Genomic DNA, 24,256 nt, shown 5'->3' with positions numbered 1-24,256 from the left:
AAATATTCAGAAAAGATTTATAAGAAATAGAATGTCGTACATCATGGAACATTTGTTCAATATATTTGTTCACGAATTTCCGTGGAATGATGCCAAATATGTTCTTCATAAGGTAGATTTTAGAAAACTTTTCAATTTAAACCGTATAATAGTTAAAAATTCGTGGGTAGGTGGAAGTTCAGTAAAGCCTCCAGACTAATAGGCCTTTGTCTATGTTGTGCCTACCGAAGTTATCGGAGGTGCTACGTTCTATGTTGTATACGAATATCTCTATGATATTGAAGAAACCGTCCAACTAGGTAAATCCAAATTCTAGAAAGATTACTTGCCGCATCCAATTCGAATAGGCAGCGTCCGAGAGGCATCAAAATATCTCGTCCAAAATATACCAATGTCTGAAGACGAAGGTCGACTTATGGGTCAGAGACGTGGTGCTTTACCATGAGCCTTATAAGAAGGCTCAAAATCACCCAGAGAGCAATGGAGAGGGCTATGCTCGGAGCCTTGCTGCGAAATAGAATCAAAAATGAAGAAATACGAAGAAGAACCAAGTTCACTGACATAATTCCAAGAATTACACGTCAAAAGTGACAGTGGGAAAGGTAAGTTTGGTTCAACTACATTTTAGTTATCTGTTGTTAATATTGTCGGCTTACAGAAATAAATGTTTATATATGTTATCTGCATACTCTCACGCAATAGCAACATAGCTGGGTTAATTAACCTTCCAAATCGCAACAGCGACTGCCCCGGCGGAACATTCAATTGACTCACGGGAAATTGTCGCACACATTACTACTCATAAATTGTAATAAAAAATATGAATCTACGTTTTATTTACTATTTTTATAAATAGAATACCAGTTGAGACAAAAGCGTGGTGGTAAATACGGCCATGGTTTTGATGCTTCCAAAAATAACCTAAAATATACAGGTTGATTTGTTATATGTGAAAAATCTTTGATAAAGTCAATGTGTAGATGCTTTATCAGCAAGAAAGCTTTAAAACTTTTACACCTTTCTCTAATCAAATGTTTTTTTTTTAAGCAATACGATGTCTACAGGGACAATAATTACTTTTAAAATGTAGCAATACGTACTTTTTAACTAAACAATCATCGTTGTATATTTCTGAAACCATTAATTTTTAGACACAGTGGACTTTAATAGACGGGAAATAAGCTGTAAATGCAATAAATTTAAGGCCAATAACTTCTAGCAGTAGAAAAACAACAGAGACATATAGTAAACAATCATTAATTTTAATATGTAGTAATACAAACTTATAAAACGCTTTTTAATACTATATTTTATGTGTAGCGCTTAGTTTTTGATGTTAGGTTAGCTCTCAAACAAAATAACTATAATGATTACCTCTTACAAATCGAGACATATTTGGAGGTAGATTGTCTCTGAATTGTATCCATATGGAGGGGGTATATCTACCTATACATTCCACTAATTAAAATTGTAATCAAGTTTCAGCTAGCAATGAAAAACATTCATTTCAATGTTGATACTTCGCTAGCATTTTGATAAACGAATTGCACAATATAAACTAGTTGAACTACAGTAGTATTTGATTTTTGTTAACTGGAAATTCGAAATTTTTTCGTAAATACATATTGTACGCAGCAATGTACTCACCACATCATCTTTGGAGTCGCATTCACAGAACACGTTGGAGATGGTAGGTGGGTGGCTGTCCAGAGCACGCACCAATTCCACGCCGATGCCGTGCTGTAACAAAAGATAAATCATCTTTAACGCACTTGGATCTTTTTAAAAAAATAAAAATTCGTGAGATCTCAAATCTCCCACATTAAGGGTGATCGCTTAGTGTAATAAGAGGTCACAAAACGTGAGAACTATTAAAATATTTTATTGCCGCTTATAGACATCTCAGCATATTTCAGAAACCCTTGCAAATCAAAACAATTTGAGAATTGAATTTTGAAACATATGATAAGCAAATTGAAACCATTTTTCTTGTTTTCTTATGATCTGTAATCTATCTAGATATAAATAAAAATTATTTGCTAATTTAGCAAAAAAGCGCAAAACTAGAGAACGGCTTCGATTTGTTCGATTAATTTTAAATATGGAATAAAGTATCAGGAATGATCAAAAAATGGAAAAATAATACAAAAAGAAAAGTAAAACTAACACTATTTTCGATTAAAACACCTATGTTTAGATGTAAAACATTTCACGGCAATCAAAACAAAAAAGACGTTAAGATTTAATCAAACAAAAAGTATCATACATAAATAGTATTTAAAAATATAATTATATTATTACTTAAGTCATACAGCGCACAAATATCAATCAAAATAATCAATCTACAGGACGTCTTATCACAGAAATGATGATTATAATATTCAATCACCCTAAAATACGTTCGATTTTTAAAAATTTTTATTACACTGTGACAGACCAATAAATTTGGACTATAGAAAATCTAACAGGGCAGTTCGTTACCATATTACAGACATAATAACTGGCATATTCTTGTGGCAAAAAATGGCAATGGGCAGATCACATAGAGCGCAGAACAGATAGGCGATAGGGCCCTAAATTGGAGACATACAGACACAGACCCGCAAGCGGAGCGTGGGACGTCCACCTATAAGGTGGCCAGGTAGCCGTGTCGGAAGACGCTGGATATAGCCGACTTCCGATAAATCCTTTTGAAAAAATTTGAGGGTAGTCGATGTCCAATAGTGGACCTTATGGCTGAAATGATGATGATATAGAACGTAGAACCAAAATATGAATAGTAAATGAGACACTACCTACTACCATATACTCTGTTATCTAAAAGTGATTTGAAATTGTCTATTAAAACTTCTAGGAATTAGGGAGGTGGGTATTTTTTATTAGGTAGGTAAGACTGTTTATAACATTTTCAAAGCGTCTATTAGTCAAAATGTTCAATTATAATCGAGTTACATGTGTTTTTATCAAATGTTTCAACTTTGTAAAACGAGTCAAGTCTATATTCATATCAATCCGTAACCACCGTATTCATCTGACTTGGCTCTGTGTGACTTCTGACTATTAAGCAAAATTAAAAGGCCAATGCGGACACGCCGTTTTCACACGACTGAGGAGATAAAACCGAATCGAAGAATATCTTGAAGGCTATACCGGAAAAAGACTGCCGACTGATTCGAGGCATGGAAAAATCGTTGACAAAAGTGCGTTTTATAGGACAGAGATTACTTCGTAAATATGAATTGATATATTGATTTGGGAGAATAAATAATGGATTTATATTTCATAAACAAATTCTACTTACTTTTTGATGAAAGTATTATATCAGTGTTTATTTTGCTACATTTTGTTATAGTGTAGTGTTTTTTTGTTTAATTTTATTTCATTAAAGTTAAATCTGTGTGTCATATTATTGTGAAATAAATGTTTATCTTATGTTATCTAAAAGCATGAATTGAACACTGTACTCAGTGTACGTAATAACCTTCACCAATTTGCATATCCGTATTGATTTTTCGGCAACATGTAAGGGTGAATGAATTATTATTTGAACGCTAGTTGTCGTCGAGCAGATTATTTATTTTGTTTTAGTTACGAAACCTGACGCTGAGCCAAAACTGCAACGACAATACCACGGCGAAAACAAATAAAGAAGCAAATAGGAAAATGCGCTGTACTGCCATTTACAAAAGATTTAAAGTGATGAATGTTGTCAGTTATTGTATGGTGCATCCTATCCAAAAGACTTTGTTTGAAAAATAACAAATAACCTAAGTAAGAATAAGTATTTTTAAAATTCCGATTACCATATATTCAAATTAATTATTATTATCTGTACTATCTTATACTATCTGTACTTCAAGACTTTGTTCTGCCAGAAGTTCTTGGCTTATTGCATTTCAGTAGAAAAAAAATACTACATATTTCATAGTGAGACACACCTTTTTACACCAATCATCTTGTTAATGGGTTATAACAGATAAATCCTTTATGAATATAGTATATATGGATTTATTATTCATATAAATATCTCAAATTTTTACTGACCAATAAATGTGACTTTTTTGCTAAAATGTGGCGAAATTTCTTTTTATCATTATCATCATGATTACACCCTTTCACTGGTGGTATAGGCCTTCCCACAAAGATTTCAGAAGCGGCCTGCATCCACCGTCTTCCGAGGATCCTAACATGATAATCTGTCCATATTGTGGATGGACATTCTACGGTGTGTCAGGCTTTTTATTATATCTAAGTTTAATTTCTAAAATCTTTGAATTACAAACCAAATTTGATGATTTTGTTAATTTACATAAACCAGTAATTACAACTTCTGTATTTTTATCACGAAATTATACACTAGTAATAATGAAATACAGTAACGAAACAAACTAGGAATAAACGAAAGAAATGTAACCTAACTTTGGCAGCTCCCGTAATTTAGGTTAGTTACATAGAGTGGCAACAATTTCATGTAACTGTCTCACTCACACTTACAAAGCGATTACACACGCAGCCTTAACACAGGCGGCAGACTGGCAGACGCCATTTCAGAAACACGCTCGATGTCTTTGAACGTTGTCCCTCTCACACTTAGTGTAAGAATGTATTGAGGTTCTTTTCTGTCTTTCACTTACAGATAAGTAATCATTTTAATATTTAATAAAATAAAAAATTGAAACGAACGAAACGCTAGCTTAAGAATTAATTTAAAAATCTCAGTCAATTGACTGTAAGGCAGTGGTAGCCCAGTGGTAGAGTACTTACAATCATAGGTCGCGGGTTTGATTCCCGCGATGCAGTCTTATACAATTCACACTTTGTAGACTAATTATTTAGGATTGCCACGGCACACAAACAATTTTCGGGAGGATGGAGAGTAGCGAGTAGCGTACCATAGTACCACAATCGCCAACCAGGCAGCCAGGATTATGGTATATTCCCGCATAGATACCTTAGGGGAGGTGGCCTATGACTTGAAGTTAGTGTCTATGGACTAAAATGATAACGAGTTCATTGTCATATTTAGTATATTTTATTTTCGCAGCATTTTGTTCCGCGGATTACTTTTACGAAGTATTCTTGCTGATATCGATAGTTTTAAAAAAATACCGTCCAAGAGAAATATTTAGTCAAGAAAAAATGATGACAATACATATTTGAAAGGTTCCTGATAATTATGTAAATAAAAATATCTAGATGAGAATAAGCAAAAAAAAACAATTCCCTGGACTCGTTCAAATAATTAACTATTTCATAGCTTACGATACACTTCCGTATAATTTTTGGGAACTATCATGAAATAACTTGAATATGTTCATAAATTTAGCAAACATAAATTAGAAAATTATAACCAAAAGGAGCGTAAAGTATTTTTGAAGTTATGTTCAAACTTCGGAATAAATTGCTCGAACTACTGGAATAAATATTTTTATGAATAATCACAAAAAAACCCATCCAAGATTGATATGAACCCGTCTCCGATGAGGCCTCGTTTAAAACGCTTGTAGCCACTATATTATTTTTCATCTTTTCATCCGATGGATGACCACTGCAGGGTATGGTCTTCCCCCAAAAATCGCCACATCCTGCGCTGCCTTTGTCCAGCGACATTCCGAGACCTTAATAATGTTTCAGACGAGCAGTTCTTTCGAACTACCTCGGTGTTTATTCTAGTTTCTATAAAAATATGGGCTTCAGGCTTCCTCATGACAGACATGAGTAAATAATAACATGATATATAAGTAATATACTCACTGGACACATTAAAACATGGAATCATTGTAACTATTAATACAAGTAAGTATATTTTTTTTACTGGCAAATATTTATGTACGAGTGAAGTATCTGATAATATCTCTGCTCATAAATATGCGGTAAAAACACTATTTTATATTTAAATTCACTACAGTTTGAGGTAAGATATGCAGTGATACCTCATTTTCCGCCTAGACACGCCCGTAACCATATTGTTTCATACAAGCGTTGAGTTGGAAAGTGCGCATTTAAATGTTCATTGTAAACTTGACTTTCTTATAAATTACCAAATAATGATGCAATACATTCTTAATGCTTACGAACTATTATATTATATTGTGTTGTCTCCAATTGTTTTGTATAATTTGGACCCAAGCCTCTTTTTAACGAGACGTAACTCTCTAGGAGGGGCCTGTGTAAACTGATAATTTTATTTTTGGTATTAACAAGCGCCATATTTTATATCTTCACCCAACGATAGTTTTTTTGCTATTGATCTAAACTTTTTCTTTATGTATGATTCCGCGACTCGATAGGCCAGCGTGCAGAAAACGCTTACCCTAAACCTAGTTTACGTACCCTATTACGAGGGTTTCTTTAGGAACTCCGGCTCAGGCCTTTACACATGCAATATGACCGGATTGCGTCAGTGATTTCATTAATTACAAGAACAGTTCAAACTGGAAAACAGGAATGTGAGTATTTTTATTTTTTATTTCATTTAAGTTTTTACAAATTTAAATAATAATTATAAACAATTATACAGTCGGTAACCTAATTCAATTCTGTTTAAATATGCAAAACCGTCTTAATATTTATTTAAAAATCCCATCAATGCTAACTAATACATCTATCTATGATATATATACAGCTTTTGCCTTATGGGATTCTTTCTTTCTAGGGCCGGTAGGTTTTGAGGTAATAATAACATGAAGTCTGAAGTATATATAATCAAGCCTAGCTTATGTTAATGCCAATTTAAAAATTTAATTTAAAAATAACATAATTATTGATTTAAAAAAATAAATAAATGTGGGATTCCCCTTTCCAATGCGCCGCTGATGAAGACGTAATGTAAATACTACAATGTAATAATTTTCAAGTAAGAGTACGAAACATTTTTTTTATCGTGTGAGAGCTCGTTGAAAATTCCGCACGCTTGTAAGGAAACTATTTTGCCGATATATGCTTACAGTAAGAACATGTAAAAACGTGGGCGGACTAAATTTCACTGTAGTAGTTCGTAATTTCAATGCTACCCAAGAATCCGACGCAATCAAGCGCTGGTAATAATTTTTAACAGTAAAGTTACATCCGCAATGCGTCGACGCTCATATAGCAAAAGATGAACGAGCTGTGTGTTTTAAACTGTTAAAATTGTTGAAAATGTTTTTATTTACCTTCGCCTATTCTGACAATATACACACTATATGTAGGGTACCATACTTGAGAAGCATATACAAGGTGGCAACGTAAAATCACATAAAATTTTAAGGGTCTTAATATTTCTTTTCCTGTTGCTCATTTTAAAAACAAGCTGTTTGCCATATTAATAACCTTTTCAAGGAGTGTGTGGAAAAAATAGAAGTCAAAAATAACACGCTAATCCTTGTTGTTGCTAGTTAGATTTAAGACAGTATAATAAATTTTGTATTTAACATGTGGTTGCGTGCGAGTAAATGAACAAACATTTAGACATATTTAGTTCAAGCTGTTGAAGGTAACAACAGGTTGAATGAGTGATGGGTTACAATATTTCATATAATCCGCATATAAAATTATTTTAGAGTGAGAGATACGTGAATTGATTTTAATAATAAAAATAACAGTGGACCCAAAAGCGACCCTTGAGTTCCACCGGAATATATGCGAACTGTTACTGATTTATAATCGTTTGGAAATACTACCTGTGTACGGGTTTATATGGTGTATATGTATATATATATATATATATATATATACATAGCCGCCTGAACAAGCCACCCATAATACCAGCTTAGGGAAGCTTACAAAATAATATACAAGGTTCCATCATGTCAAAAGTTTTACGGTAATCAGTTTAGATTCATTTACACCCACTTGTGATGGTTCAGTTCATACATATAACATAGTATAGTCGTAACATGTAACAGGGTTGGATTTTGTGGGTCTACTTCCCAGGAAAACCATATTGATTGACACTAGATGATTGAACGAGCTCAAGGTAAGCCTGACCATAGACCATAAAGTACCAAATAATGTAAAGTACAATTGAAATGTAACGAATATGAAATGTCAAATGTAATGAAAAATAACGAAATGTAAAATTGAGGAACGAGGTGAGAAATAAAGGTATCGAATAAAAAGGAAAAGGTAAGGTAAGAAAGAAAAAATACGAAAGAACATAAGATGAATGAAAAAAGAGCGCGTAAATAAAATTATTAAATGAAAAAATTATTGAAAGAAACAAAACGTCGCTGTTCTAAAAATATTGGGGTACTAAGAAAAAACGATAGCAAACAGACAAAGATTGGATGTTGGATGATGCATGGTAGATCGCGACAGCCCTCCGGTGAATGGTGCTCCCCTACCATAAACGGGGCCTCCGGAGTCGCGGGAATCCAGGGTGGGGGCCCTAAACTCTCACTAGCTTCGGCGACTCTGAGGCGGACGATGGTTCGGCGCGGTCTCAAACCATCGTGATAGCACCACGAGGATTTCGGGAGTAGCGTATACACGCATACCCCGGGACGGGCTATCGAAAAAATAGCACGGCGCGAGGGAAGACCGCGTAGCGATCCCTGACCGATACCGCGTTATACGAGGGGTATAGCGCAGAGGGCGACTATCGGGGGAGGGGGGGTAGTGTGTAGTGGGACATCTTGAACGCCCGGAAGATTCCCCCCTCTCGAAACCAAAAAAAATACACAGTAGAGTCTGACCATAATAAGGTCTTTTCAATGATCATTATATAAGCTACGCTGCCCATAAGCTTAGTTACTAACATATTATCCAAAAAAATAATAAAAACAATGTCATTTTGAGAATATATGTATTAAACAAATAAATAAAAGCTCGTCAACAATGACAACACAGTGGCAAGTTATTTTTCGATTTGTTTTCTTGCCGGTCGACAAATCTAGTTATATATAAATGTAATTATCCCTGTTAGTCGCCAGCCAATAACCTCCCGTCGGCAACAGCGCACGATCCATCGCTGGCCGGGTGCCAGACGCTCAGTCCCCCCTAAAGTCAACCGAGCAGTCGATACATAAATTTCCAAATTGTATATTTTCTTTTATTCCCGATAATACGCTGGTATGGATAAGAGGGGGATATAAATTTTCTTTGTTTTACTCTTACATTGTTACGTGAACAGACGCACGAATTAAGAAATGTAATATATCTTTTTTTTGTAATATATCTCGAAAAACTTTTTTGAATTTAATAAACAGAATCTTTTAGTGTAATTTGCTAATAAATAATTGTAAGTGCTAATAATAAATTGTAAGTTAAGTAAAGACAGATACATTAATAACTGTATACGAAGCGTTTTGAATATTTTAACATGAAATGTTTTTAAATAGTTTATTAAATAAAAATTTGTATATTTCTAACAAGTCCTATTATTGTAAGAAGGACGTTTTAAGTGTTAAGAAAGCTTTTGAATAAATTGCTCTAATCTAATGAAAGTTTTTAATGGAATCGGGCGTTATTTTGCGGAAGTCCATCCTAAGTAAGAAAATGTAAAGGCAATGCATGCGCATTTATCAGCGGCAACCAATGCGAATTACACAACTACCACTGTTAAATCTCTCAACACGTGTTTTACCCCTCCACGGGGCATCTTCAGGAGTTATGTTACGCCGATTAGTGCCAAACACAGAGTCTGAGTGACTCTGTGTTTGCCGCATGCGCAATTATCAGCGGGCTGGCGGGCGGTGCACTTTGTTGCACGACTACCACTGCATGTGCGGAAGTGGCTAAATGTTCGTCCTTTTCTTACTAATGAAAGTGATCACAATAAAGGACCCGTCCGAGGTTATTGCTAGTTATTCTTTCATCAAGAAGACCAAACCCACGATACAGTTAAAGGAAAGTCCAATTTAATTATAATTAAACTTATAAAGTTTACCACTGTGGGACAAGACAAATCTCTTTTTAAAGAAATCGTTCTTAATTCACTACGAGTACCGACAAAGGATTTGCGGAGGTCAAGCTCTCTTGTATTACTAGTAATGTAAAAATGTCTTAAAATACTATGATATTTATTGAAAATTATCAAGTGACTGAAAATAAACAGTTAGTGTTTTAAAACAGCCCTTGTAGTATTAGGGGTAATGGAAAGTAATGTAGCATTCTTAAGTTAAATTCACACGACTACGTTCTTAACAAGATTTTATTTATATTCAACAATATATTCACCTTCGTTATCAATAACCTTTTGACGTCTAGTATGCAAATTTTAACGCCGGATCGGTAAAAATCAATCGAAATTACTTTCCGGTCCCCTAATAGAAAAAAGATAAAAATAAACATTTATTTTTAAATGCAGTCGATGAATATAACCAGACAGCATTCAAGAGGACCTCAATATAAACATTGCATCATGTGAGAACATTTGAGTCACAACTCTGCAAGCTCACACAATTGTAAGCGAATACAATGCTACAAGCAAATGCGGATATTGTGTTGGACGTTTTTCATTTACAAACAACTAATGTAAAATTTATGTAATTTGTTAATTAATAGATTGAATCTGACACGGCATGGGTTAACGGATTGACAAGTAGAGATGGCAGTGGGCGGCCCACATACTGCGCGGTGCAAATGGCCGCTTGTTTAAGATTATGGAGTGGAGACCACCATCCCAAAGCACAGCTGAAACTGGATGCAGGACGCTTTCAGTCCTTTATAAAACTATACAGTATGACTGTTTTTAGCAGCCCTAGAGTTGAAATGATTGTTTAATCAAAAACAATAAAACGACCCGTATCTCCGTCCACCAAATCAAAGGTTAAGAACCATTTACTAGACCTATAATTATCTATCTCCTAGTTCATTTCTTTTTCTTCTTGCTTCTTTCTGAGGCGAGTGCGATCGAAACAATACTGATCGAAGTCAGTTAGATGTTTTTATTTATTATTGTATTATGTTTATGATATGTATTAAACCTTTTTTATTATAAGTATATATGTTATATACGTATGTATGTATGTCTATGTATGTTTATGTATATTTATGTTCATTTATTTGTGAATAAGTATTTTTTTTGTACACGTGAACTACCCTTTATATATACATACATATATATATATATATATATATATATATATATATATATATATGGTTATCGGTAAGGGATTGACTTGTGTGATAAGACCGCCCATTGTACTTTTCTGTATATTATGTATCTTATCGTGTACAATAAAGAATATTAAATAAATAAATAAATAAATAATAAACAATTCAAACACACGAAATAAAAATAAATTAATTCTCTAGAAGATTCGGTGTCGATAAATTTAATTATCTTTATAATCTAATTTTTAAATATATTTGCCATATATTGATTGGGTAAATAAAGCAGTGGTATTCCTGTAGCCTTCATATCATTTTTAAAACAGCTATTTATGTCTCAAGGATAGTAAGTTCTTCCAACTGGTTTGTCCAGATGGTAAAGCCATGAAAATGCCCTAATAGAGAGAACGTAAACAGTTCGATGCCTTAAAAAGGTACCACTGAGGAAAAATGTCGCAAATATCTCTAGGGATTCGACATAAAGAAATGCATCTCGAATACAATCAATTTTGAATTTTTTAATAATTTGACAATTCTTTTTAGCTGAAAGACGCCCACTGCAAGGCATAGGCCTCCGTCTAAGATCGCCACGATGACTTGTCTTGCACTGCACGCATCTAGCGACTTTCCCTGACTTTACTTATGCTGTCGGTCCATCTAGTGGGGGGTCTAGCCGCGAGCCCCTACCAGCTCGAGGTCACCTTTCGACCCCATCGACTATATAGGGTGATTGATTTTAGGTATAAAAGCTTTAAAGATATGAATGCTCATTAGATGTCAATGAATGTAAGATAATTATACTAAAGTAAAAAAAATTCGTTTTCTATTATACAATGACTATATTAAAATTAATTATTGTTTACTATTTGTCCTTGCAGACTTATACTACCAAAAGCTATTTGCCATCGCATTCTAAAACAAAAGATAATGTAACATATTTCAAAATGGAAAATTTATACAGGTTGAAAAATATACTATTTTAATAAATTTCTAAGTATTTTTTTCCTCATACACGGAGTTTTTCAATAAAAAAAATAAACATACTAGGTGAATCAAAAAGTTCTTAGAAGTGCATATATATGAAACCTTTTTGGATCAAGTTCGATATTCAAATTAAAGAGTGTCTATCACACTATATTTATGCAGACTGTCACTTGTTTTTGTCAGTTCGTTCGCATGTAATAATTTTTTTTGTGCAACGAGTTGCTAAAAGTCAAAATTATGGATAAAAGTGAGTTACGTGCGGTGATAAAATATCTCAGTTTGAAAAAAATGTCTACGAAGGAAATTTTTTTGGACATTCAGCAGACATTAGGGGGTGATGCTGTACCCTATTCTACGGTTGCGTACTGGGTGGCTGAATTTAAAAGAGGTAGATCAAGCTGTAAAGATGATCCGCGTTCTGGGCGGCCTTCAACCTCCGTTACAGAAGAAAATGTCAAAAAGGTTGAGAATCTGGTTTTGGAAGACAGAAGAATGACTATAAAACATATAGCTGAGATCTTAAAGATATCTTTTGGTAGCGTTCAATCCATTTTAATTGATTCACTGGGGTTCAAAAAAGTGTCTGCAAGATGGGTGCCACGAATGTTAACCGACGAAAACAAAAAGCGACGTTTGGAAATTTCCAAGCGTAATCTCGAAATGTTCCAGCGTGATTCGGATAATTTTTGCCGTCGTCTTGTTACCATGGATGAAACGTGGGTCCACCATTTTGATCCTGAAACTGAAAGACAATGCATGTCTTGGAAACGACCATCCTCTCCATCCATTAAGAAATTTCGAGTTGCTCCTACCGCTGGCAAAGTTATGGCCTCTGTGTTCTGGGATAGTGAAGGAATCCTTTTTATTGATTACATGCCAAAAGGCCAGATGATTACTGGACCCTATTATGCAAATTTAATCCCGAAAGTGCGTGAAGCGATTAAAGAAAAACGTCGTGGAAAACTGTCGTTGGGCGTGTTGTTCCTTCAAGATAACGCTCCTGCTCATCGATCGGAAGTTGCGCTCAACGCAATCCGCTGTGCTGGCTTCAATCTCCTTGACCACCCACCATATTCTCCGGACTTAGCCCCAAGTGATTTTCACTTATTTCCAAAATTAAAAGAGGAAATTCGTGGAACAAAATTTCACGATAATGACGCGGTTATAGCTGCCGTAGAGGAGTTTTTCGAGAGTTAAGAAAATAATTTTTTTTCACAAGGAATAAGGAAGTTGGAAACGCGTTATTCTAAATGCATTGCATTGGAGGGAGATTATGTAGAAAAATAAAATATTATTATTTAAGTCTTTGCATTTTTTAATATTGATTCCAAGAATTTTTTGATTCGCCCTCGTAGATCAATGATTGTAGATTTATAGGTTTTACCAAGTATTTTCAATTACAGTGTATTTTGATAACTACAGATATTATAATAAATATGTCACCTAAGGATAGGTAACCTGTACAGGCCTGTTGCATCGCTAAGAGAATATTAAACGCAGACGTAGTGAGATATTGTATTTCAAAATCTTGTGTACCACCGCAACGTAGGCAGGCCGTATCAGTTACAACAGGTGAACGCACTATTCATCTAGACATTTCCTTGTACAAGATATTTATTGCAATTCACAAACACGCGAGTCATTAATTGCCATGTGACACAATTCGGGCAACGCGGAGGTGGAGTTTCATTATGTGCATAATTGGTGACCTCATAGCAAGGGACAAGGTCAAATCAATTTAAGTCTGATTGGAGAACATTTTCAAAAGATTTATCTGAATAAAGAAATGTAAAATTTCATTATATTTGGATAATTTAATAGTTTATTAATGAATTTTATACTTACTAAACATTGACAGCTATTTATTTGGTTTATTACGCATTATACTATATACAGGATTATTAACTTTATGTATTTGTAAAAGCGTTAAAAGAAAAAGTGAATTTATAACTCATTTTTCAGCAATAATATTCTAACATATTTAAAATTGCCGTATACTTTGTCTGGCTATAAATACTGTGCCATAATTAAAAATAAATTATTACTTTTGAATTTGGAATCTGTCACTTTCTTTGTGTTTTCTATTTATGCACCAAAACATTGTAAAATATTTTCTGATATTGAAATGAAGTGGGTATGGTTCCAAATTAAATTTTAAGAATCTTCAATATGTTTAGTATTAATTTTTGTTACCGAACTTTTGAGAAGTTGAGTGAAACCTCTTTTGTCTGTGATAAAAAATTATAATGAATTATGATTATGAAACGTATAAAAAGGCGATAATAGGAAAAAAATCGAAAAAATTCTATCCGTAGCTCGGAAGATGAAGATAGCAATTAGAATCATGTCACGTATTTTAAAAGATGATTTAGGACTTGCAGCCTATAAGAGACGCGCTGATCATTTCTTAAGTCATATTATAAAAATTAATAAAGTGGTAAAATCAAAACAACTACCTAACCAGTACGCAAAGGGAGGTCACAGAAAAATTTGGATACAATTTTTTAATTTTACAATATTAATGCTAAAAGCACTAAAGAAGCTTCCCAATTAGTCAACAGAGTACAATGTGAGTATTATCCGAATTCAGCGATGATTTGGTGCTAGCTGTGAGAGAATTATGGAGACATATTTTGGTGAAATATATATCAAAACATATTGCCCAAGTCTTGATACAAGATACCACTCCTGAGAAAGTAGTAAGGCCTCTTGACAACACAATGTTCAATAACCAAGAATGGTCCTTTCAGTAAGACTAGGCGTAGGGTCCTCGATCCATCCAATTTTGGTTACAAACGAACATTCCAGACCTCTTCAGAACTGAAAAGTAAAACACAGACAGAAAAAAAAAAACACGTATCCAATTCTGATCTTAACCCACTGGATTACAATATATGGCCAGTTTTAGAGAATAAGGCTTGCTCTAAACGTCATTATCAGTTGGAGTATCTGAAGCAACCCATAAGATTGGCAATAAAGAATTTTCCTATAAAAAGAGAGCGTGCTGCTGTAGTATATTACTATATTTTTATTGGTTTTATATTAATGTATAATACTATCACTCTGTAATAGTAATAAATGTAACTTACAATAAAAATTTAGTTTTTCTCTACACCAATATTTAAGGCTACAATGTCTAAAGCGCTCACTCTGATATACGTTACATTATTTTTTTCTATTGGAATGCAACATTCTAATAATTGACAGCAAACTTGCTATACATTTATCCTTTTACACTTGTAATCAATCTCTCCGTATAAGATACTAAATTGTAGTTTAATTTTCGATAATTTAACACGTTATGAAAACAAAATATATTAAAGAACATTTAAAATTTGCTCTTGTAAAAACATTCAAACAACCTGAACATAATCATTTTATAGGAATATGCTAATAAAAACAAATTTATACTGGCGTAGAGTAAATACACGGTGTTCTATTTTTAAAATTCCCGCCATTCGACCTACATTCCCGCTGAGGGTTGCGCTGTGATACAGTTCTTTTGAGTCGATGGCTCGAGACACTCTCAAGGCCACTTCCGCTTGTCCCTTTTTTACTTTCCGCTCTATTTGTTTTGTTATAGGACTTTGTCGGATAACTCTCTGTAATGGAATGGCCCCAAAATATCTTTACAAATTTATTGGCGTACATTTTTCCAACAAGACTACTACCACTAAATATCCGGTGAGAATATACAGGATTATTGGTTCTATAAGGATTGTTTGGTTTGTTATTATCCACAAAACGGTGTTTTGTTTTTGAACTTAATCTTATTTTAGAACAATACATTTCCTGCATCGTTTTTTTTCTATTTTTTAAATCCTTCAAATTGTTAGGTTTTTTCAAAGCCCTCAAATAATGCGTTTGTTTGGGTTATGGTCCGATTGGACCCAAATCTCTCACCATATACAATTTATTCAGGTTTAAAAAAAAAGAAAATGGTCGCAGGAAGCTGAATCTAGAGAATATTCTAGAAAGGGTGACAGTTCGTACCCTAGTTTATGAATTTTTACCATAGTGACTCCGATCGTTCATTATTATTCCATGAATTTTAACCTCGATTAGTAAAGTTATGACCTCTTTCAAGCGACTTGACCTTACAACGTCACGTGGGAATAAAACCATAACGTAATTCATTAATATTTATTTATTTTCAACCATTGATTTTAATAGTGCAGATTTCCCATAGAATTTATCAAGCCTTTCCTGAATTTCAATGATGCTTTTTAAAGCAAAAAATAATGTAATAAAAACCTTAACACACGATTTTTTTTCATTTATTAAACCTTACGAGTTTGTCTTGTTTTTATGGCTGTCAAACACACGCTAACCTCTATTTTAGCAATGGTTTTCCAGTGGTAAAAGACAAAAACTCGCGATAATAGGTTGTACAATTCACACTTTGTGTATTAATTATATAGGATTTGTACTACCCACAAACAAGTTTCCAGAGGATGAGCAGCAGTACCATAATACAACATTGTGATCGTCAATTCGCCTGCCAAGAGTGGCGATTATGGTATGTCCCTCCGAAGGGGAGGAGCTAGCCTTGCAGTCTATGGTCGGAAACGACAACAACAAAACACACTACTATGACTCAGTTAGCTTAAAATATAACAGAAAGCCTATTAATGCCTGAAAGTTGACGGCAGCGGTGTTGTATTTAAAACTACTGCGAGGAAATTTCAGAAAAAAACATGGAGTTGTCAAACAGCCTTCTTTAAACTTTTACTCCTATAACCAATTACCCTTTAAAACACTCACTTGCCTCACCACTGTATTCGAAAGATGTAAATTTAAATTACATATTACATAAAATTGGTGACAATACGAAGTAGCTACGGACTAGATATAATATAACAATATGTTGTCATTGATTCGTGATAAGGAAGTACGCGCCGGTAATTCAACGGTTTGACAGTTGTATTTAGTGATGTACCATTTACTGTAAATTTCAACATTTTGAACAATAATTCGAGATTATTATCAAACTTTACAATGTTCCATGAACACAAAACGTATAACTTTAAAGGCTCTTTAGCCAATTTACTGTTTTTAGTTCTATCGTTTAACGGGCAAGGAATAATCGTGCGCTGCCGTTAATATGACACTCTGGGTAACAGCGCTTGATTATTTATAATTGTTATACTTATATTATATAGAGCAGTGGAATGGAGAACTTGCGATCGTAGGTCGCGGATTCAAGTCTAAGTATACAACCTCATATAATTGACACTTTGTGCATTAATCAAAAATTAAAACTGCTACAAATATGTTTGCGTACCATATTACCATACTATTATCGCCAACCCCCCTCCCAGCCTGGCGATATGTTATACCAAACGGTAAATGGCAAACGGTTGTTGACTACGAAAGTGAATATGATGTTGATTAGAAATTAAAACTTGTTAAAAATATAGCCGTGTGAATTTAACTTTAAAAAGCGACATTACTTTCCGGTTCCCCTAATATATTTATTACTAATAGTCAAAATAAATATATTTGTTCATATAGACATTGATTTTTTTTGGTTCTCCTAAAATTAAACATTGTTTAGTTGGCCCAAATTAGCTTTGAAAGCCCTGCATTTGATTTTTGAATTCAGGAATGGATGGATAATTTTTTGGTCCCATTCTAGAAACGTTTTAAATAATTTATCGATACTTTTAGTACAGCAACATCACTACTGATTCAGTTATTCGTTTCACAGTGAGAACACGTGCATTGAGAATTCTAATACCGATACGTTGTAAAATGTCGAATGCCAATGAAGCAGGAAATAATTACCCTTTAGTGATAAGCAAAAGCATCGCAGTGCATAGAGCGCGGACCGTCTATTAATAGTGCCACGGAGCTGTGAATAACATGGCATCAATTAGAGGTTGCATTGCAGGTGATTTGTTATAAATGAAAAGTCTATAAGGAGGTTATTATACATCTCATTTGCTGTACATTAATGTATTGCATGCCCAATACATAAACAAAAAAGGCATTTTCAAAATTCGAATAACTAAATATTAAATTTTATTTATTGTTTACTATCTGTCCATGACTCTAGACTCTATTACTATAATAACAGGCATTCAAAAAGAAAAAAAAATAGTGTAAAAACATTAAAGCATTTTGCTGATAAATGAGCTATATATTCACTTATAACTAATCATCCTGTATATTGCACTTTTAATAAAATTTTATGACAGTTTAGCAACGGAATGATGATGATATATCTAGAAAGGTACATACAGAAATGACATTCATGTATCAAATTTGATCCAAACGCGTGCCAAGTCGCCAAACGAAACTAATATCAAAACATTAAATGAAATAAAAGTTCGTAAACGTTTAACTGTAAATAAATTTTAATTAATAGTAAGATATGGGTCAATTATTAACAAATATTAATGAAATGTTAACAAAACAGTTATAACCTTGAGAATTTTCATACTTTATTCCTACATTCTTTGCCTATGAACCATACTTAATAAAAGAGACCGTATCTGTTTTAGTCATGGCCAAATAAACACATTTTTTTATAAAAAATAAAACTTGCTTTTATGAATAAATAATTAATTAATAGTAAAATACAGGTCAGTTATTAACAAATATTAATGAAATGTTAACAAAACAGTTATAACCTTGAGAATTTTCATACTTTATTCCTACATTGTTTGCCAATGAACCATACTTAATAAAAGAGACCGTATCTGTTTTCGTCATGGCCAAATAAACACATTTTTTTTATAAAAATAAGACTTGCTTTTTTAAATAAATAGGTTTATTATTGTATGCAAGTAATTAAGACAAATAGGAGAGGCATAAGTAAGCGTTCCACTGAGTGAACTGACAGCATAATCAAAGTTACAGGAAGTCGCTGGATGTTGGCAACGCAAAACAGGTCATTGGTGTAAACTTAGAAAGAGGCTTTACTTAAAATATACCTTGCAGAGAGCGTCTATGATGGTTGACGTGAATTAACAAATGTGTTATATTCGAAATTTCACAGTATTCTGCATTATTTGGCGATAGTCTCTTTACGCCTGTCTAATAGACAAATACTTATTATTTATTAGTAACTTGATTTAAGAACAATCAACTTAACTTTATATAAAGTTATTTTTTTCCTATCTAAAACAGCCGTGTGAACATACCCTTATTTACGAAGGCATTTCAGATAAGACGGTGCAGGACAACACTATCTCTACGAGGAATCCACATAACTACACTAGTTAAAACATCTTTTATTTCTTTAATGTGTAATGTTTAATGTTTTAATGATTTTGACAATTTAACATGTTTTTATGTTAATAAATCAAAATCGTCGTTATGAAACCGGTAAATTCAATATTTTTAAATTAACATTTGACTTATATGATATTTTTGCTTGTAGCATCGAGATGACATGAGGTTCGGAAGTGCAAGCATTCATCATCAATATCTGGACATAGGCCTGCCGCATAGATTTCCGATAGGACCGGTTGGAAACGGTCTGCATCCAGGGATCCAGCTTAAACACGGCTTGCCTACTGCAACTTCAAGTTACAAATTTAATTTTGCTATGTCGATTAGTTTTATTCCTCTACGTATCTCCTCATTCTTCAAGCGTAGAGTATATTTTGGCCCCGTTTTTGAAAGCTCAGTTTCAACCCATTTCATGCGAGTCTTCACATAATTTTGTTTTTATTTTCATACCTCACATTTTTTCCTCTAATTTACTTTACTATATCTCTCGTTCCTTGCCATACTTTTCTTCAATACATCGCCTCACTTCCTTCGACTTCCTTTCAGGGTTTATTTTCGTTTCATTTACTATTTTTTAATTTATTTTTTAGCTTTTACACATTTGCCTAAAATTTATTTTTTCTTATTTCTTATTTATCTTCTTACTATCTATATCGCACTTAATTTACATTTCTAATACCACAGCTATTTACAATCTTAGGTTATAATCAGCGGTTACGGTGCTGGTTTTTGTAATTAAAACGTTTTTTTTTTTTAATTTACAATCCTGACACGTTGTCGGCAGTACAAGTAAATTATTTACAGACTGTAAATATAAATCTGTAAATATTTTATTATTTAATGTGAATTCTTACACAGTATATGCAAATAAAGTTTACATCGCATATGCAATTAAAAGTGCTGAAAGGTTCCAGCGAGTTCGTTAGACCATTGACTGCAGACAAAGAAGTCACTTCGTGTTATGACGTCATGACTGACGTAATCAGTGATGGCATCGCTACAACGTTCGAAATAGCAGCTGTGTCGCAGTCGATACACGGAATAGGACAAAGCGCATATATACCAATTAGATTTTTATTCAAGTTACTTTATTGTTTCATGTTAATGTAGAAATTGAGGGTAATTAAAATTCTGTAGTACTCAAAACGTGTGGAATAGAGACTTTGTGTGACTGTTCTAGAGCTACGAAAGTTATTTTAATGCGTCACATTAAAATATTTATAATTATTTATATATTTGTATATTATTGTGCAGTTCATTTATGCAAAAAGCTTTAAAGTTTTTAAACCAATTGTGCTTAGAACACACTTTAAACGTGATCACTCTGAAATATGTTACTTTTAATTTATTTTTTCTATTACAATGCGGGAGTCTAATAACTAATGAAAGTACAACGTCTACAAGTAATGTATGATGAATTTTAAAATATAGTAATTTTAATTTTGAAAACGCATTTTTAACAATATTATCGTTAAGTGTTATTATTTCTGAAACCATTTTTGAATAGAACCAATAGACGCCCATTGTAAACCATAGGCCTCCTTCAGATATTTATGTCGGGTATATTTCACTAATCCCTGTAATGTAATTACTATAACCAGAGAATATCTTTGGAGAAGGTCTCTGGAAATCTGTTTATGAGCAGTGTCAATTCTATATATTTAATGCATATCTTTGGAATCGAACCCGCGTCGAAGGATATTTTTTATTTACTTTATTGAAGATAGACAGTAACAAAAGACAGTAAGAAAGTACAAACTTAGAAGCTTAGAAATATAAAATTAGTTACATTTGTTACCTTATAACTATCTCACTGAGAACATATAATGATTTGTAGTCAAACAATGAAAAAACAAATTAAAACATTACTATTTAGGGATCAAAGACTATGGTTTATATATTTATATTATGTTTGCTTATATAATTATATTATGGTTTAAATTGCATTGTATGTACTCAATAATTTCGAACGAAATTGTTTTTTAAAAGATACGAGAGAGCACGAGAATATATCAATATCACTAACATATCAATTGTGGAGGTCACACATTCTGTATAAGGGTGCACGTTTACCGATATTTGTCTTAGCCGTTGATAAAAAAGAGAGATCTAGAACGCGTTCTTGCTGCAGGAATTCGAAAGTTTACCTCGGACAACAGTTCCGAACAGTTAACATTGCCACCACAAATATTTTTAAGTGTAGTGGCGTCCATTAGAGAACGTCGATCCTTCAATGATAACATTCGGTATCTGTTTAAAAACATTTTATAAGAATCCCGGGGGCAATGCATTCGGTAGTTCAAAATACGAAGGAATTTTTTTTTGTACTCTTACTTTGATAGCGTCTAACATGTGTAACATGTGTATATATAACACAAAAAAACTACTTGTATTTAAACAACACTTACTAGTATGTACATATACACGCATTGCCATTATAGTCAGTCCTAGTGATAATCAGTAAATAATTTACATTTCTGTCAACATACAATGGCGCCATTAAACATATAGCGTGATTAAAATCATTAAGGACTTTTCGCTAAAATACCTATTTGCCAGAGCGACTGCGACACTATAAATACGACAGTCAGTCAAACCGATGCCAGAGGGACGGGCGAGGTCGTGATTCACGCCGTGATGTAATCAATGTGGCACAGACAGACGAAAATTATTTGCGAACATCTAACACAAAATGCAATTAAATTTTATCATTTTGCTTAACCTACTTAAGTGTAAATTGGTGTAGCTATCGTGTATATATATGTGTATATATATACATCGCGTTGTAAAATCATTAGATTGTGTAAAAAAATTATTATTCAGGGATAAACAGAAGTAAACCAGATGGACCGACGACAACCAAGATCGCGAGAAGTCGCTGTATGCCATTGGCGATCTTTGTGTGGCCTCTGCCCAGCAGTGGGCGACTATCGAGTAACATCTATAAATGAAACATAGAGAACTATGTATGGCTCTTCTCTAAGAAATCGAATCAAACGAAAGTAACCACGGGTTCAACAACCAAGATTTTTTTCCCGGACGCCGAGACTGCGTACAGAATACTCCGCCAAATTCAGATGGACACAGACCTGGTTCAGATGTTCACAGGGCACGGGAGATTCTCGGAGTCCACAGGTTCAAACTCAAGGGGAGTCCCTCGTGCACCTGTCACCCTGCGGTGTATCAGACTGTGGTGAACCTTCTTACCAGCTGTCCCGTGTATGGAAGGCAGAGGTATGAGTGCGAGATATAACTGTGTGAGAGCATAAAGAGGGAAAGCATCTCTGCAAATATGTCATATAATAAAAAAAAAAACGAAAGTAACCGACATAGTCCGGTGAAATGGCGCATAGAAGATAATTCATAACCCACCTGTTTTTTATAAATTAATTTTATATGAATATCTAAGTCTCTTTGTGGTGTTATCGCTTCAACCGCCAGAGGGTTCGATTCTTTTAAATTGTTGTAACAGAAATTTGTTGGTAACATCGACAAAAATGACATTACCCTCTCTTTTAATAAACACTACCGAAGTTATTTCTTCCACATATACAGGATGATTGCTTATAAACATAAAGCTATTATACCTATAAATAGTCACCTGTATAACATTATTCTGTTACCATGCCAACAAATATAAAAATATAGATAATAAATTTGCTCTTTAAACAAATAAACAACATTTAATGTTTACCTTTTAAAAAGCTATTTCCATCATTATAAACAATTTGCGTAAATTTTATATTCTTATTTAAGTATATGTTTCTAAGTAATTACATAATAAGTATGGTATACGAGTAATTATACGTATCTACCTACTTGTTGCCTGTTAGCATTAAATCCACTATCCACGTGCGTTGTTTGAAATAAAATAAAAAGTAAATAATTTTTTTGATAGAATAAATAAATAAATGACATGTGTATAGTGATGTTAATGTAAATTATTTGTAACCGAAAAAAAAATTATTTAAAAAGATAATAATAATAGGAAATAAACATCGTGAAGGAGTCATGAAGAATGTATATGTGACCATGGCCTTTGTAACAATAATATTTAACTCGTTTACTCGTTATGAGCTGTGGTAGCGTAGCGGCAGAGGACTAAGATTAGCGATCATAGGTCGCGAGTTCGATTTTCGCGATACAATCTTATATAATTTACACTTTGTGCATTAATTGAAAGTTTCCAGAGGAAGGAAAGTAGCGTTCTCTGCATATGATAATACTGCAATCGCCAACCCGCTTACCATGCGTGGCGATTATGGTATATCTGCCATTGATATCTTTAGGGTCACATGCCGCTATGAATAGGCCTCCTATACCTTGCAATGGATATCCATAGACTGAAACGACGACTCTACACTTTGTATATACATAAATCACAAAAATTTCACCTGTAAGATGTCCACCGCTGGACGTTGGGCTCCCCAGTGATTTACAATACGACTGGTTGGAAGCAGCCAGCATCTAACGTCTTCCGACGACCTTCACAAGGTCACGTGTTCATTTTGTAGGTTTTTTTTTAGATATAATTCGTAAATCGATTGCATTTTATTTATCTACCAAAGTTGAAACTACGATATTTACCGTATATATTGAGAGGATCAGATAACATATCTAGTACTTGAATATACTTTTAAATATGTCTGTGATATCTCATCCAATCAAATTTGGTAACACACCGCCTATACTGTCCATATGTTAGTATCAATACCAGTAACCATTCATGCTATTTATAATTTGATTCAAAAAATATTTTTAAGAGAAAAAAAAAGTAATAAAATGAGAATATTGGCTATTGCTTGTAGGAATATGTCTAGTTAACATTACCAATGTATACAATATAAACAACAGAAGCAAAAAAAAATGTTATGTATTTAAGACTAAGAGTTTCTATTGGAATGCGATAGGCAAATAACTTGAGCCAGTAAAAATTCTTCAGGGATAGTGAACAATGATTAATTTTAATATATAATGATTCGAATTTCAAATGCTACAA

At 33.4% G+C, this 24,256-nt stretch overlaps 1 protein-coding gene across 7 annotated transcripts in view; it reads right to left on the bottom strand.

Moving 5' to 3' along the window:
- Nucleotides 1-24,256, bottom strand: part of LOC137924833 (uncharacterized) — an 89,944-nt gene that overhangs the window by 23,090 nt on the left and 42,598 nt on the right. For all 7 annotated transcript variants that reach the window (XR_011107613.1, XR_011107614.1, XM_068768205.1 and 4 more), the window contains exon 3: nt 1,648-1,740. Coding sequence is in view for 5 of the 7 variants with exons in the window: in XM_068768205.1 (XP_068624306.1) it covers nt 1,648-1,740 (93 nt within the window). In the remaining 2 variants the exon portion in view is untranslated. The remainder of the gene's footprint in view (nt 1-1,647; nt 1,741-24,256) is intronic.

This window comes from Battus philenor, unplaced genomic scaffold, assembly GCF_028537555.1.
Source record: "Battus philenor isolate CCGP_79_NKW_IND1 unplaced genomic scaffold, ilBatPhil1.0.hap1 SCAF_25, whole genome shotgun sequence".
Taxonomy (NCBI): Eukaryota; Metazoa; Arthropoda; class Insecta; order Lepidoptera; family Papilionidae; genus Battus; species Battus philenor.
This window is presented reverse-complemented; position numbering and strand designations above follow the sequence as displayed.